Source organism: Penicillium argentinense (genome assembly GCF_028826775.1).
Source record: "Penicillium argentinense strain IBT 30761 chromosome Unknown utg000004l_segment0_segment0, whole genome shotgun sequence".
NCBI classification, from domain to species: domain Eukaryota; kingdom Fungi; phylum Ascomycota; class Eurotiomycetes; order Eurotiales; family Aspergillaceae; genus Penicillium; species Penicillium argentinense.
Window position 1 is genome coordinate 1,775,324 of NW_026622663.1, and position 15,533 is coordinate 1,790,856.

Consider the following 15,533-nt stretch of genomic DNA (forward strand, 5'->3'; position numbering starts at 1 on the left):
TATCAACTCATGAAGAGAAAGCTGGTGAGTGTATGTCTCATTAACGTACAACAGGATCTCGAAGGAAATCATCTGGAGGTGTCCTGCAGTCAGGGGTCATAGCATTGTCATTTGCCCGCTTGCACACACAAAAAATAAATCGAAAAAAATAAAAAAAAAAAAAAAAAACACAAAGGAATCCGCATTCGTACACCAGCACCGGTAAAGAGCAGACCAGAGAAAAAAAAGGAAATGGATTCTTCCAAAGGTGAAGAAAAAAGGGCGTATGAAACGACATCCACAAAGTAGTAAAAAAAGCTATTGTGACAACTTGACATCATGGACAGAAGAAGGGAAATAGAAGCTTTTGTTCAATGCGGTCGTGTCGTGAGCTCAAAACATGAGAGATCTGGTCTTCTGGCGGCGAGCATCGGTGCCAATCTCAGGCTGAGAGTAGGTGTGCTTGTGACGAGGACGGGGGGATTGGGGCGCCTGCGCTCCCGTTCCGGCCGATGCTGGAGGTCCCATTGCAACACTTTGTCTCTTGCCAGTGGGTGAGCCTGGGGCAACGGGAATACCACTGGGAGGGTTGAAGCGCTCGGTGGTCAAGCGTCGAGTCTTCATGCTGCGCTCACGCTTCAGCACGAGTTCGGCCCACGGCTTGATGGCACCGTTGCCAGAGGTAGAGCCCTTTCCGACGGCCTCCGACATGACTCGGAGCCAACCGTCCTTGTCTGCTGCACTGTCCGCATAGAAATCAATCACCTCGCCGTTGGCAAAGCGGATTCGGAAACCCTCTTCGACGAACATGTAACCTTCTTCTTCCTCGGCAAACGCAGACTTGCGACGACCGCCGTTGCGGGTGCTTGTCTCCTTCTGGGTCAGGGAGGAACGGTCATCGATGAGCTTGGCAGCCTTTGCCAGGTTGATGGTGGCACGGGGTTGCCGAGTAGTTTCGTGATAGGCTGTAAGCTTGGAGCCTTGGAGCTTGAAGAAACGACGGCGCCAGAACTGGCAGAAGTTAGCAAAATGCCATCAAAGTGAAACAAAACAAATACGTACCGGACAATCACCACCCTGTTGAGAAAGGAAACCCTCATAGCTGCGGGCGGCAACACTCTCAGCGTCGCGCATCTCACGAATACAAGCATTCATGCTCTTAGGCATATCTTCGTCCTTCCCACCCTTTGGCTTGGGGACAAAGAGAAGCTGCAGCTCCAGCTTGCCAATTTTGTACGGCGGTCGTCGTTGTGCGGTCATGCTCGTTGCACTCTTCTTGCTCTTCACGCTGCTGGGGTTCTCGTCAACAGCCCACTCGTTGAAGCACGCGATGTCTACAGTGTAAGGACGACCGTAAGCCATCTTCTCGTGGTCACTCAAAGCGACATAAGCGCGGCCGAAGCTTCCGTCACGTGCAATAAGGTTGCGCAAACGATCGTAGACGGGGGCGTTAACATCCATGGCCTTCTGTTGCTGAGACTGCATTTGCTGCTTCAGGTCGAGCTCCTTGCGACGACGGGGCGAAGCAAAAACACGGCTGAGAGTGGATGTCTTCTGACGGCTGGGAGAGCCGGCATTTTCCTGGGGATAGAGCCTGGTCTCGTCAACCTTCATCTGAAGAGTAAGCTGGAATTCAAGATCGTTCTGCACGATGAGCTCAAACTCCTGGCCAATGGGTGCGGTCTTTCCGAGTTCGAGCCAGGACGTGGTCACACAGTGGAGACCATTGTCGAGGGTTAGTGCGAAATACGATCGCTCACCTAGTAAAGATTGTTAGCTCATCTTGTTTTTCAAGCAAAGGTTGATGGAGCAACATACCACGAGGCATCGGCAGATCTAAATACTTGAGACCAACGACCTTGACGAACAATCTACCACGCTCTTCACCATCTTCGAAAGCATCATTCAAGACTGGCTCGTTCTCTTCGATAGTAGCAGGAGGCTCCTGAACGTTGCTCTGCTGGCCGGGCAGAGGAGGAACAGCTCCAGGGACAGGCTTCTTCTTGGGAATGGAGCCTGCCATCTTGATACTTGGACGACGAGTCGAACCGTTCCAAGGAACAGTTGTCCAGGTTTGCTGACTGGGTTTGCGCGGAGATGAGCCTGCCGAGCGAGTTCCTCGAGGATCTTGCATGGCTTGCTCAGTCGGAGTAGCCGATTCATCTTCGTTACGGTTACTGGCAATGACGACCTTGGTGTTTTGGCGCATGAGATAACCACGCTGTTGACGGAAACAGTTAGCATGTCTTTCTATTTTGACCGATCTTGGGAGACTGTAGTTAATGAACCCCGGTGGGTCGTTCGACTTCGGTACTGGCGACTGCCGATAATTCATATGGGAAAGAGCTTGGGCCAACTCCACCTTTTGTGATTCGATGACACGGTCAAATTCCTTGTTAAGACCAGAGCCAAGGCTCTCTTCTTGGATGCTGAAAGGGATGTCGAGTTGCATCAAGCTGGACTGGCGCTGCTGGTCGAGGTTCGTCGGGAGAGCCAGCTGGGGCGGAAGGTCAGTAGCCTTGTCGTTTCCCTCCTCATGATGGGGCTTTTCGGGTTCGTCGAGTGTCTGCGAAGGCAGAACAGGAACGGGAGGAGCATGCTGGCCACTAATCTTGCGGCGAGTCGCAGCCATAGACTCGACATCAGCGGGGGTTAACGAAGGGCGGGTCTTGAGACCCTTTCCCGAAGCCTTGATGGTCGCAATTGGCTCAGGGACAGACTCGTCGGAGGAACTCTGTCCCTCGTCTGCGTACTGCTCTTCATCATCCTCTTCTTCGTCCTGGACAGGATGACGGATGACAGAATCAGGAGTAGATGGCTCAGAAAGCTCTTCTTCCTTGATTTCGGGGGTAACTGGACGATTCAAAGACTGACGGATGGAAGCCATATCGAGAGCTTGGGGTTGCGCCGGAGCAGGGGCACCCTTGGCCTCATTGGGGCCCTGTTCAGGCACAAGTCGGTTCTCCTCGCCTCCAATCGGCGTGGTCTGTCCAGAGCCCCAACTAGCATCATTGCCGGCAGTATGGGCCGCGTCGGCATCTTCAGCAGCAGAACGAAGGGAGTAGTTGCTGTCTTCGTCATATTTAGCTCGCTGGTCCCGCGAAGAGAGACTGTTGTCAGAGGTGTTTTGGTAATAACCGGGAATGGAGTAAAGATCCTCATCGTGAGCTTCTTCCTTGACGATCACGCTGGAGGAATCATCGTCATCGGCATCATCATAGTCGGTTTCCAAAGACGGAATGGGGACATCCGGGTCATATTTGTCGTAACGCTGGGGGCTGGAATCAAGCTGAGAGTCCTCGTCGTTGAACACATCGTCATCGTAATTGTCATTCTTGCGAATGTCGCGAAGGATAGAATCCCGAGAAATGCGCGGAGGAGAAAACATGTCTTCCTTAGCAGGCTCTCGGGCGGGTGTTTCCTGGTCTTCGGCGGTGGGATCCTCCTTAGAGGGTACCTCTGCACCATGCTCGGGCTCTTCCTGGATTTCACCGGCCTTCCTATCATTGAGCATCATCAGGCGCAGCCGCTCTTCGAGGGACATGCCTCCGTTGATATCAGACTTGGTGTAGGATGCCGCCGCTGGAGGAGCAGGCAACACACGCTGACCACCGCTGCCCAATTCGAATGCAGCAGCAAGCTTCTCTGGGGAAGAGGGCCGCGATCCTGACAGACGGTTGACGGAAGGAAGTGGGGGCAATGGACGGCGCTCGCCATTGGAGTCGAGAGAATCGACACGTGAGTGTTGGCTACTCTCCTCATCTCGGGAGGCAGGCCGCTTATCGGTATTCTGATCCTCCATTTTCTCAACAAAGGAGTCTTCCTCCCCGTTGGCGCTTCCCGGGCTCATAAATCGCCAGTCCTCCGGGAGCACCACTGGGGTCTTCTCAATATCTTCCAGAGAAGCATCAAAGCTGTCCTCGCGATCCATGAAGGAGTCGTGCTCGAAGCTGCTGATATCGTCATCATCCTCGGACTCGTAGCTATTTTCGCGCGATTCAGAGGCAACAGATGATGGATCGGGGGTGCGCATTTCGTATTCGTTAACTTGGGGGGGAGCGGCATCAAAGGTTACGCTCTTGGCGTGTCGGTGGCCGGCACTATCGTACTCGGACCAGATGTCATGCGCAGGGTCAAAGCCTTTGCCGTATCTGCTGCCCTTGGACAATGAAGACTTGCTCGGGGAGGGTTGATCTTTGCTCGGAGAGTGAGGTCGGGGGACCTGATCGGCAAGCTCATTGTCGACGAATTGGGACTTTGCAAGGTTCATCTGGCTATCGCGGTTCGGCGATCGGTCGATCGCGAGAGGACGGTGAGGTACCGACACTTGCGTCGGTTCATATTCTTGGCCGCTCTCGCGGAACATGCTATGGTTCTTGACGCGGGATGCGCGCTTCAAGTTCTCAAGCGACGGGCGTCGAGCGGGGACATAGCACCCCTCAGGATCGTACGGCGCACAGTTTTCAACGCCCTTCGAGGGCGACGGGGATTCGCGACCTTTCCAGAAGAGACGCGGTGAGGCATTATTGTTCAAGGGTGAAACATCGTACGCGGTCGAGTCGCCGGACGGCATCTATCAACAAAGGTCAGCATGATGTTTCACGCAACGGGTTACGGGGACGAAGGCGCGTTACCTTAGTCGTTTGGTTCCAGATAGGCGAGTTGCGACGCTGCGCCATGGGGCTCACTTCCGAAAGTGGCCGTTGGCCGAGTCCGCTGCTCATATTCGAGAAGCACCAGCCGTGATGGAGTGTGTTGTGGTCAACAAATCGTAGCAACAGGATCGTCTGCCAGCGTATCAGCCAAAGCTCATTTCCTTGAGTTTGGGATCAAATTGGACGCCAGTTCAGTAGCGAGGATGGTGCTGGGCGCGCAGACGATAACAAGCCAACATACCGTTACGAATGAATACCAGGAGTCGCGTGGGAAAACAGCTCGTCCTGGTATGAGAACGTCAAAAGGGTCGTGTCGATTGTTTCAGGAATGCTGGCGTGACCAAGCGACCTTGCCAGTCTCACGCGGACGAAACGAGGGCAAGCAAAAGGATAACGAAGGGTCGTGAAGAGACGAAAGACGAGAGGGGATCGGATCTCGATATTGTTCCCATGGATCGAAGTGGGTTTGTTACCCTAAGCCTGCTTTGGTGTTGACACGCTGAGGCAGTCACGGGAGTCTCCATGGCAACCGCGGGGGACCGCCGCCAAACGTGATGACTCAGCGAGTTTCAGCGTGATAGTATGGTCACGTGAACTCTGTGCCTGAGAGGTCAGGGTGGAGAGATCGGCGCTAGGCTCGACGGGGAAAGGCGTGCGGCCAAACCAAACTGGTTTTTTGGCTCCGCCGGCGCTGCTGGATCTTCCTGCAATTTCAAGCCCGCCGTCCTGTCGACGTCCATTCGATCCAATATTGCTGGCAGGATGCCTCTGCCCATTCGGTCATCGATATGCTCTCTGTGCCAGTCACGGGCTACGCTGCCTTTCACCCCGACCCTGCTCCCGACATGGCAGGCCATGCGACACATGGCAACCGCGAGACCGCGCAAGGCCGCGCGCATGACGCTATCTCCCAATGTCGCTAAGACGTCGCTGAAGAAACCTCGCTCAGGGCGCGATCGCGCGGGCCCTTGGGCCTCGACGAACCAGACGGAAGCACGCATCCGGGATACACCGCGACCTAGGTCCCAGGCGGCGCTGAAGCGTTCAGGGCAGGAAGGCAAGGCCGAGAAGAAGGAAGCGCCTCTGTATAAAGCTTTGAAAATGCAGACTACGTTGTCACCAGTCACCTACGGCCGACGGACTGCGATCAAGTCCAAGATTGCCAGTCTCACCAGCTTCGATCATTTCCCTCTCCTTCCCACCGTTCGACACTCGATTTTCTCTCAGGGACTGCCTGGTCTCGCTGACGTCACCCCCACTCCGATCCAACGGCTGGCAATTCCGCAACTACTCGACTCTAATATCACCAAGCCGAAGCCGAAGAAAGCGGACGAGCCTCAGTACGACCAATACCTACTTGCTGCTGAAACAGGATCTGGAAAAACCTTGGCTTATCTTCTCCCCGTTCTCGATGCTGTCAAGCGGGGAGAAGCGCAGGACCTGGAAGAACAGAAAATTATTGATCAACAAAAGGCGAAGGAGCGTGAGGAGCGTTTGAAGAACCGCACATTTGAGCTCGAACCCGAGGAGCCTCCCATGACAGATTCCGGCCGTCCTCGGGCCATCATCCTGGTCCCGACGTCAGAGCTGGTGGCACAGGTCGGAGCCAAGGTCAAGTCTTTTTCACACACGGTCAAGTACCGCTCCGGCATGATCTCATCGAACCTCACGCCCCGTCGAATCAAGAGCACGCTCTTCCATCCCGCCGGTATCGATGTTCTTGTCGCGACTCCCCATCTTCTCGCGTCCATTGCCAAAACCAACCCTTATATCCTCAGTCGCGTCAGCCACCTCGTTCTCGACGAGGCCGATTCCCTGATGGATCGATCTTTCATTCCGACCACGACCGAGATCATCGACAAAGTGGCTCCGTCGCTTAAGAAACTGATCTTCTGTTCTGCCACCATTCCTCGCAGTCTCGACAACCAGCTCCGCAAGCGCTATCCCGATGTCAAGCGATTGACAACCCCGAACCTGCACGCTATCCCCCGTCGTGTCCAGCTTGGTGTTGTCGATATCGAGAAGGAACTGTACCGTGGCAACCGCATGCTTGCCTGTGCCGATGTGATTTGGTCGATCGGCAAGGCAGGCGAGAGTAGCGATGGCGAGGGTCACGGTCCTCTGACGAAGTACATGGGTCCCAGCGTGAAGAAGATCCTCGTCTTCGTCAACGAGCGTGAGGAAGCGGATGAAGTTGCTCAATTCCTTTTTTCGAAGGGAATTGACGCCGTTTCCTTGTCTCGTGATTCGACCTCCCGCAAGCAAGAAGAGATTCTTGCCGAATTTACTGAAGTGGAACAACCTCCCACCGCCGAGGAGGTTTCGCTCGCCAACAAGCAAGCCCGGGCGGAAAAGTCCATTCCCTTCGTCCTTCCCGAGAAGAAAGCGGAAATCACTCGCCGCCTTCCCAACACCAAGGTTCTCGTTACCACCGACATTGCCTCCCGGGGTATCGATACCCTGGCCGTCAAGACTGTGGTGCTCTACCATGTTCCACACACTACTGTTGATTTCATCCATCGCCTGGGTCGTCTGGGCCGTATGGGTAAGCGTGGTCGAGGTGTGGTTCTGGTTGGCAAGAAGGACCGCAAAGATGTTGTTCGTGAGGTTCGCGAGGGCATGTTCCGCGGACAGGCTCTGATTTAGTATATGATGCATTCAATCTGTATAAACTCTATACCATATGTGGCGTTGATGATGGCTTGGACGTGCCGCGCTTCGGCAATAAATACCCAGCGGAATGGCAAAATAGTATTTAGACTTGATGTGATAGTGTACGATATTGAATATAAAACATCTCAAAGTTCCTCCGTTTCGTATTATATGCTTCGTCAAATTTTGATGTCCGAATACTATTATACCTTACACAAACATATGTGATGGTGTGAAGTCGTTACAACCTTCGGCGTTGTGATTGCGCGGAAGTTTCAGGGCCATGGTCATAGTCCTGGGTCACATCGTGTAGCATGGGAATGTGGTCGGACTTTCCCATGAATATATATTTGGTGCGCCACATACATCTGCCTCAGGGGTCAGAGTGGGTCGATCAATATGGAGAGGTACCATTTATTACTCATACAGTACTAATCTAGAGGACTACACAGAGACACCGAGATAGCGTTCTAATCAATTTTGTTGAACAATTTTTGCGGGAAGAATTGATACTCTGAGGAGTTGAGGAGCAAGTGCGAAGGCGATCCGGACAATTGAATCGCCGACAGCGATGATCGGCGCGCCACAGAATGGCGCATATATGTGGCGTAGCTTTGCATGCTTCAACATTTATACAATGTCTTGGCGAAATTGAATTCATCGATCCAATCCGACTTGCGTATCAAGATCAAGGCTGACAGTCACGCTCAAAAATAACTCTGGAAATATGTCTAAAGGAAAATTGCTGGCTTGCAGCTGCAGGCATGGCTGATGTGAGTGCACAAGAAGTGAGAGTGAAGGGAAGGCAGTAAACGAAACTACTACGGGGGCACATGCCACTTTTGCCCTGTTGATACTACTAAAGGCCTGAATAAGACCTTTTCTCTAGTATTCAGGGGTTTCCTATGTAAGCTGGAGCTAGGCCATCGATGTCGCCGAGAAATGGTAAAAGCAAACGAAGCAACAGCATGGAAACTTCCGGTGTCAGCTTGGAACTTGAAAGGCGGTGCCAACGCTTGGAAATTTGAGGCAGACGCGAGTTAATGGGAATTTCCGGCGTCAGACAGAAATTGAAGGAAGGAGCCGACTTGAGGCAGGCGCGACCCAGGTCTACCAGAATTCATAAGGGATCTTTTTCTTTCTCTCCCTCTTCTCTCCCTCTTCTCTCCCACACCCTTCTTCCACTTCGCACGCTCTCATCTTTCTGTCTCGCGCAATAATATCTCTCCATCTCACAAATTTTCATCTTTCATCACCACAATTCTTCACGTTATTGCATTCGTACACCTTTAACCCAGAACACCATGGCGAACCCCACCTCTACCTCGGCGTCGTCCGACCCAGTTTCACCTTCCTCCGCACACCCTTCCTCCTCCTCCTCCTCCTCCACCACCACCACCACACGGGAGTGCGCTCAGTGCTACATCCCAGCCACCGAGGATATCAAGCTCAGCACCTGTAATAGATGCAAAAGAGCATGGTACTGCTCGCGCGGGTGCCAAGTTACTGACTGGAAGTATCACAAGGCGAAATGCGCTGCTTCGACCACTGAAGAGCCTTCGAACATCGGGGAGCCACCTTCAGACCTTCCGGGTCCCCACTATGGTTGTACCGGTATTCCCTTCGAATCGTACGACGACGCACCTCTTGAAGAGATCAAGTTCCCCTACAAAGCGCTCAAGTACGGAAAGTGGTTACATGGTCGTCCTCGATTGGACGTCTACCGTCTTCTATTCGCTACCTACCGCCTGCGTATCGCCGACGAGAAGAAGTTCCTCAAGAGAACTGGCGATATCGACGAGTTGAATGGATTCAAGGGATTGGGCATGATGCTTGCAGATCTTGAGCGCAAGCGTGGCCTTCTGCCACCCTGGTGGACCCAGGAGGAGACTCAGTCCCTCCTGGGTCGATTCCTGCTTTTCCGCCGGTGCATCGGCGATGCGGCATTCTGGATCTCGATTGAGGACATCGAGAAGAACTGGAGCGAAGACATTGGCCTCCAACTCCGGTGCTTCGGAGAAATTATAACCGGAAAGCCGCTGATTGATGATACTACCTTCGCCTCAGCACTTACACTTCAGGCGGCTCTCGATGAGCGTGATGAGCTGCTCGAAACAGTGAATGCCGCCGCGAAGGTTTCCAAGACAGCGAATGAGGCCAAGAGGGCTGAAGAAGCCAAGCAGGCGGAGGAAGCCAAGAAGGCTAAGAAGGCCCAGAAGAACAAGCAGGACCGGGTGAGAAAGAAGGCCCGTAAGATCCAAAAGGCCCAGAAAGCCCAGGAGACCGGAGTGGCCCAGGAGAGCCCGGAAACTTCGGAGTACGAAACTCCCGATACCAGCAAGTCTCCGGATGCCAATGCAGCCGGCAACCAGACCCAGGGCGCCAGCAAGGCCAAGAAGGCTCGTAAGAAGTCCCACAAGACCGAGGCAGCTCGCGGGGCTCAGAAAACCCACGACACCGAGGTGAAGGGCAAAGAACCCGCCAAGTTAGCCGGGGGTGAGGACTCGGAGGAGGATGAACGAGGTAATCAAAACGATCCGGAGGAATCCGTTGATGCTGAGTTGCGCAAGCTAATCATCACACGGCCCAGCCCACGCCAGGACGGATGAAATCTGCGTGGAGCTCATGTTTTTGCGCTTGGAGTACCGTTCCTGGGTCAGGTCTGGGTACTTCACTGGCGAGGACTTCAACTTGATGAAGGAAGTATTTCGCCTGGCCCAGGAACGGCAGCGCCTGGCTAAGGAGTCGCCGGAGAATGAAGATAGCAAGTCGTGGTTGGATTGAATGGAAATAGTTGCCTTCACTTCTCGAGGGGCAAGGTGGTCAAAACTGAAAAAAAGGTGACAAGATGATAAAAAAAAAAATGAAGATTTATGTTCACATCTCCAGGAAATGGATGATCAGATTGGAAATTGATATAAATAGTAGCTGATCAGAAACATGATGATCTATACCCGTATGCTGCTTGCTGGGGTTTTTTTGCAGGAGCCTTCAGTCTAGTTGGCTCCCCAGGTTTCAGTTTAATCGCGTTATGCTTAGAAAGAGACCCTGCCACTTGGAAGGCGATTGTAGGAAGTATACAATTCCAGTAATCATGGATCTACTAGTACGGATAAGAGAATCTCCAACTGGACCCATCAAGTCTACTATATAGACGCCCCTTGCCTGATGGAGCATGACTCCGTATCTTGTTATCAGCTATAAGACTCCAAATGAAGATTTCATAACTTCAATGCTTATTAGGGTTGAATTATCTGCATTATGGCTCGAGACCGTGCATATGACCTGTCATGTGCCTGGGTGTCAGTCATCTCCAAGAATGGCAACGCAAATATCTCGACCTCCCTCTGAACCCTTACTTCCTGAACAGATACAGCTGATGATAGTACACTGACATATCAACGCGCCATTCACAAGATAGAGGGCATCCGCATAAGGATTTTGATTTTAGCATTCCTCAGAATAACAATTACGACACACGGTTCGACAGCTCGGAAGACTTCTCCATATGTCTGTCAAAGATGCTCATGTGAAAAGGCTAAGGTGTATTCACCGGTGCAATTTATGCCTATTACTAATCAAAGTCCAGAGACCCGTTTTTCTACCTCCGGCTTATAAAGACCTTGTAGTACAGGCACCTAATCAGCCATGGCATCTAATCGATCACTCAGGTTGCTTTTCCACCCTTTCTCAAGACGCGCCTAATCCTCTTCCCAGCTCTGTATTGACCCTCCAATCCACAGACCGACAATAGTCGCAGTCTCATCAATCTTCTCCAGCGGTAGCTGGTGAGAGCCTTTGATAACCTTCTGTTTGCAAGGGACTCCCGAACAACACCACTCCCACCAACTCCCATCCCAGTTCGATTCAACATCTTATTCCGAGTTTCAGGGAGAGACATTGGACTGCTATAGCCGTATATGTATAGCACTGGTAATCGTACGTATTTGAGCAGTTTCCAGGCGAGGATTGTTCGTACCGGTAGAGGAGGGAGGTTGCGCGCGAGGGGCCGATGATGTCTGGGTAATTGCAGGGGTCATGGGTAGGCAAGGATGTATGATCGGCATCGCATTCACCAACGAGCTTGTAGTCAGACGGATCTGGCCGGAGGTACTGTAGAACTTCTTGATGCTTGCAGCCTGCCAGGGTAATTAGTCGCTCCTTCGAACCATTTTCGGTTTCCGCTGGTAGATCCCGATAGGCGTTTTGAATCCATCGTTCGAGACCACGCTTATTCCATTGCTTGTATGTTTTCGCGCAGTTTCGATTGCTGCTGACTGCGAGATCCAGGTGTCGTGTCGCTTCAGTGACATGATGGCCAGGATGGGGCCTCGGCCCGTGATGATGTCTGGGGAAATGACCGGTTCGATGAGGCTCAGAGAGTTAAAAAGGCGGAAATGGAGGAGGGCCAAAAGGAGTCAAGGTTGAGAGCCCGATTTAGCGTTATGGTCGTCTTTGGATCTCGCTAAGACTTACAGTTGCGCTGCTCCCATACTATGACTCACCTCGACAATGGATTCGGGCATCTCATCGCGAAAGGTATTAACCATGTGCAGAAGATCACGGCTGTGACCCAAACAAGATGCTGTTATCGGTTAATAAATACTTAAAGAGGAGACACTGGAGCTACTCGTGATCATTTGCGAGAGACCTTTCGTTGCAAATGCCATTGGCACCGAGGTTTGAGATGCCTGCAATCCAAATGCATCGAATTCTATTGCCGTCCAAACGAGATCGGACGAACAAATATCCCCAGAGAGGCTCGTACAGCTCCTAGCTCAACATTTGATTTTTGGCGTCGCAGGCACAGGGACAGGTTGAAGTGCCTTCGGAAACCCACATCCATAGCACCGATGATCGTGACGTCCCCGGGTTGCGGGTTGGGATTAACGATCGGTGTGTATTTTTTGATGGCAATTTTAAACGTAGGGCCAGGCTTGTTCGTCGCATTCGGGTATTCGCGAATATGCTGTCCATCAATAAGATGTTCCTTGATGGTGAACGGAAACGTGGAGTTGCCAGCCATGTTTCTTCTTTCTCGCGCCAGTCGCCAGTCCAAGCTCCAGGTGTATTGGCCCAGAAATATAAGAGCCCAGCCGGAAAAGTCGTTCGGTTAAAAAGCTTCATGATCATGAGCCCGCGAGAGCCAACCTCAGCTCAGATCAACATGATGCATACAACGGACATTGCCGAGAATCCACATCAGGTGCTGCTGCAGGGCAACAGATCGCTGCCACGATAGCAGTGGATGCGCATGGATTGGCGGATTTGTCCACGTCGAGCTCAAGGAAAGCTGATCGAATCGCGCACAGAATCGGTTGTCGGCTTCTGTTGCTAAGGTGGTGGGGGCAGGAAGTGGGCCACTTGGCTATCGTAATTGGTATGGCCCGCGTTGTTATGGGCAAACAGCTTCAAATTGGCGCCAGCCAGACGAACGCCTCGATGCGTGACTGGCTGAGGCTCCAATCAGAGATTCTGGTCAGCCACGAACTGTCGTTTATTTTTCTGGGTGACACGCACGAGTCAGATATTTGCGCTGTTGGTGAGGTGTGATGCTGCACGTTGGTCCAAGGTCGGTACGGCCAGCCCCACCTGTTTAAGCCCGTCGACCTTCCGGCATCCCACTATTTATGCTGTTCGACTTCGAATTCGTCTTTGCATGGTATATCATTTCGTAATTAGGTACTTTGGGATAGCTTCTTGGCTGATCATCTTATGAGATCATTGCTATGAACGGTCAGCTACACTGCTCCGAGACCGTGTACTAAAGTACCCCGAGACAGCACTTTAGCGCAGGCTATTTGCTCACCAGGAGGCTTGATTGTGACTGTAGCGAGACAATATCTTCAATTAATTCCTTCCCAAAGAGATGCTCAATAGTCTCTAGTGGCTTCCCGGCTCTTTTCTGCTTCCTTTGGGCTTCCGCTGAATGACGAACTGTCGGAACGACGCCGATCAAAGGAAGAGTGGTCATGCCCGATTAGGTCAGAACCCGCCCTTTTGACTGCATGGACAGCTCTTGTTATTTGAATTGCTACGTCTTTCTTTTAAAATCGTCTCGATTCTTTGTTGAGCCTGCTTATCGGTTTTCTACATGGTATGTCACCGCAAGTATTTGGCCGCCGGTATTCCGACGGACTTCTGGCAATCAACTCGATCTGAGGGTTGAGGGTCGGCAAACAGATCCATATACTAATAATTGCTACCCTATACAATAATTCACAGTTTAATGGTGATGTCCACGTTGTTCCAGAACAGACTTTGAATGGCTAACTCTAAAGAGCGGCCGTCCATGGTCGCACCCACGTGCACCACGCTCTTGATTTATGCTTCAATCGCCCTGAGAACTCTGAATCTATACGATACACCCTCCGCGACCGGTGGACTCCGAAACCCAGCGACGAAGATCCCGCCAACCCCCGCCAATTAGCCTGACCATTCAGATCCCTCAGCGGTCCCCATTTGTTGTTATCTCCGCAGGACAGCACCCTTGAAACACCAGCGATCTGTCCGTGGCGTCCTCCGAGCCAATCACCACCAGCGATACGCATCTTCACGTTGCAACCACCCCTCGAGCTTAAACCGATATGACTAGATCGCCGGTCGTGAAGTCAGGGACTGGCCTTAAAACCACAGGATGAGCACCCCGATATTCCTGCAAGGTCCTCATAAATCACGGGTCGAACCCTAGTCGCCGTGTGTCGAGAGATACTAGTACTGATATTCTGGTTCAGAATGACATCTATGCTGAAGGTAGCACTGGTTGGATTGGGCGTGGTGAACGGAGCACAGGCATGGGGTTCGTTGGGCCACTCCACTGTCGCGTATGTCGCTCAACATTACGTCTCTTCCAGCACCGCATCGTGGTAAGTATCAATCTTTCACACCTTGACTACAGACAGGCTAACAATTCCAAAGGGCAAAGAGCGTTCTCGGAAATACCAACAGCTCATACCTGGCCGATATCGCCTCCTGGGCCGACCAGTACCGCCTCACAAGCGCAGGCAAATGGTCTGCCTCGTTACACTATATCGACGCCGAGGATAACCCCCCTCCAGCTGCAACGTCGACTACGAACGTGACTGCGGAGACTCCGGGTGCTCCATTTCCGCCATCGCCAACTACACTCAGCGCGTGGGCGACGGCAGCCTGAGCTCCGAGAATGTCGCAGAAGCCCTCAAGTTCCTCGTCCACTTCCTCGGCGACATAACCCAGCCCCTCCACGACGAGGCCTACGAGGTGGGCGGAAATAACATCGATGTTACCTTCAATGGCTACAAGGATAATTTGCATTCTGATTGGGATACATATATACCCGAGCAGCTGGTCGGCGGGGACTCGCTCGACGATGCGCAGTCGTGGGCCAAAAACCTCATCAAGAAAATTGATTCGGGCGAATTCTCGTCCCACGCTGCTAGCTGGGTTGACGGGGATGATATTAGCGATCCTATCGCGGCTGCTACGCGCTGGGCGTCGGATGGCAATGCGTTGGTCTGCACTGTTGTGATGCCTGATGGCGCCGCTGCCCTACAAAAGGGTGACCTCTACCCAACCTATTACAATTCTGTGATCGATACCATCGAGCTGCAAATTGCGAAGGGCGGGTACCGTCTAGCTAACTGGCTCAACATGATCTACAAATCCGAAATTGCCAAGCGTGATCTTGGGGGTCTCGTCAAGGGTCGAGACGCAGTCGCAGAGCCCGATCTCTCTGGTACCAGCTTCCTGCCGCGGCCGCGCCCTTTGAGTCGGGCTAAGCTGGCCAGGGATGCAATGCATGGAGATTGCTGTACTTCTGGCAGACATGCTCATTGAGCGACGAGCTTCTTCATCTCAGCATTGGGGAGATTCGCTCCAGGATTGAAAAATCCTGTAATCGAGATCTCAAGAGACGGGAGAATTCATCAATGATTTTGTACATAGTTATTGAAAACAATATTATCAATATTTGCACCTCGAGCCAGGGACCGGGCCCCGTTTTCTTCTTTCTGAGTACATTGTACACGTTCTAGACTTTCTTATTTCGACAATACAACACATCAGACCCACAGTGGGTTCAGCATTAAAGCCCGCCAGCAGACAATCGAGACCTGGAAGTAGATCCAGCAAGGAGAGGAACACGAGCAACAAATCCTTCACGAACTATCCGATCATAAATTCAGAAAATTCATACAAATCCCCACTACTCTTCTGACTCGGCTCCTGATTGTGTCCAAGTTTTGCATCGAATCATCCAACTTCCAGGGT

At 52.3% G+C, this 15,533-nt stretch overlaps 5 protein-coding genes across 5 annotated transcripts; 3 read left to right on the top strand and 2 right to left on the bottom strand.

Annotated features, from left to right (window-relative positions):
* Positions 1 to 372: 372 nt before the first annotated feature.
* On the bottom strand, positions 373 to 4,703 carry bud4 (uncharacterized protein; the record flags this gene model as incomplete). Its single annotated transcript, XM_056616067.1, has 4 exons — positions 373 to 990; positions 1,042 to 1,739; positions 1,798 to 4,552; positions 4,614 to 4,703. The coding sequence occupies 4 exons, from the start codon at positions 4,701 to 4,703 to the stop codon at positions 373 to 375; spliced, it is 4,161 nt and encodes a 1,386-aa protein (XP_056476424.1).
* Positions 4,704 to 5,396: 693 nt separating this feature from the next.
* On the top strand, positions 5,397 to 7,280 carry mrh4 (ATP-dependent RNA helicase MRH4; the record flags this gene model as incomplete). The annotated part of the gene is made up of 1 exon (XM_056616068.1): positions 5,397 to 7,280. The coding sequence occupies one exon, from the start codon at positions 5,397 to 5,399 to the stop codon at positions 7,278 to 7,280; it is 1,884 nt and encodes a 627-aa protein (XP_056476425.1).
* A 1,310-nt stretch (positions 7,281 to 8,590) lies between these two features.
* Positions 8,591 to 9,895, top strand: N7532_003575 (zinc finger MYND domain-containing protein; the record flags this gene model as incomplete). The annotated part of the gene is made up of 1 exon (XM_056616069.1): positions 8,591 to 9,895. One exon carries the CDS (start codon positions 8,591 to 8,593, stop codon positions 9,893 to 9,895), a length of 1,305 nt encoding a protein of 434 aa, XP_056476426.1.
* A 1,372-nt stretch (positions 9,896 to 11,267) lies between these two features.
* On the bottom strand, positions 11,268 to 12,312 carry N7532_003576 (uncharacterized protein; the record flags this gene model as incomplete). Its single annotated transcript, XM_056616070.1, has 4 exons — positions 11,268 to 11,634; positions 11,763 to 11,871; positions 11,917 to 12,059; positions 12,101 to 12,312. Coding segments are annotated over 4 exons (831 nt in total), but the record flags the coding sequence as incomplete, so codon positions are not given.
* Positions 12,313 to 14,021: 1,709 nt separating this feature from the next.
* N7532_003577 (S1/P1 nuclease) lies at positions 14,022 to 15,101 on the top strand (the record flags this gene model as incomplete). Its single annotated transcript, XM_056616071.1, has 3 exons — positions 14,022 to 14,152; positions 14,205 to 14,297; positions 14,345 to 15,101. The coding sequence occupies 3 exons, from the start codon at positions 14,022 to 14,024 to the stop codon at positions 15,099 to 15,101; spliced, it is 981 nt and encodes a 326-aa protein (XP_056476428.1).
* Between the last annotated feature and the right edge of the window lie 432 nt (positions 15,102 to 15,533).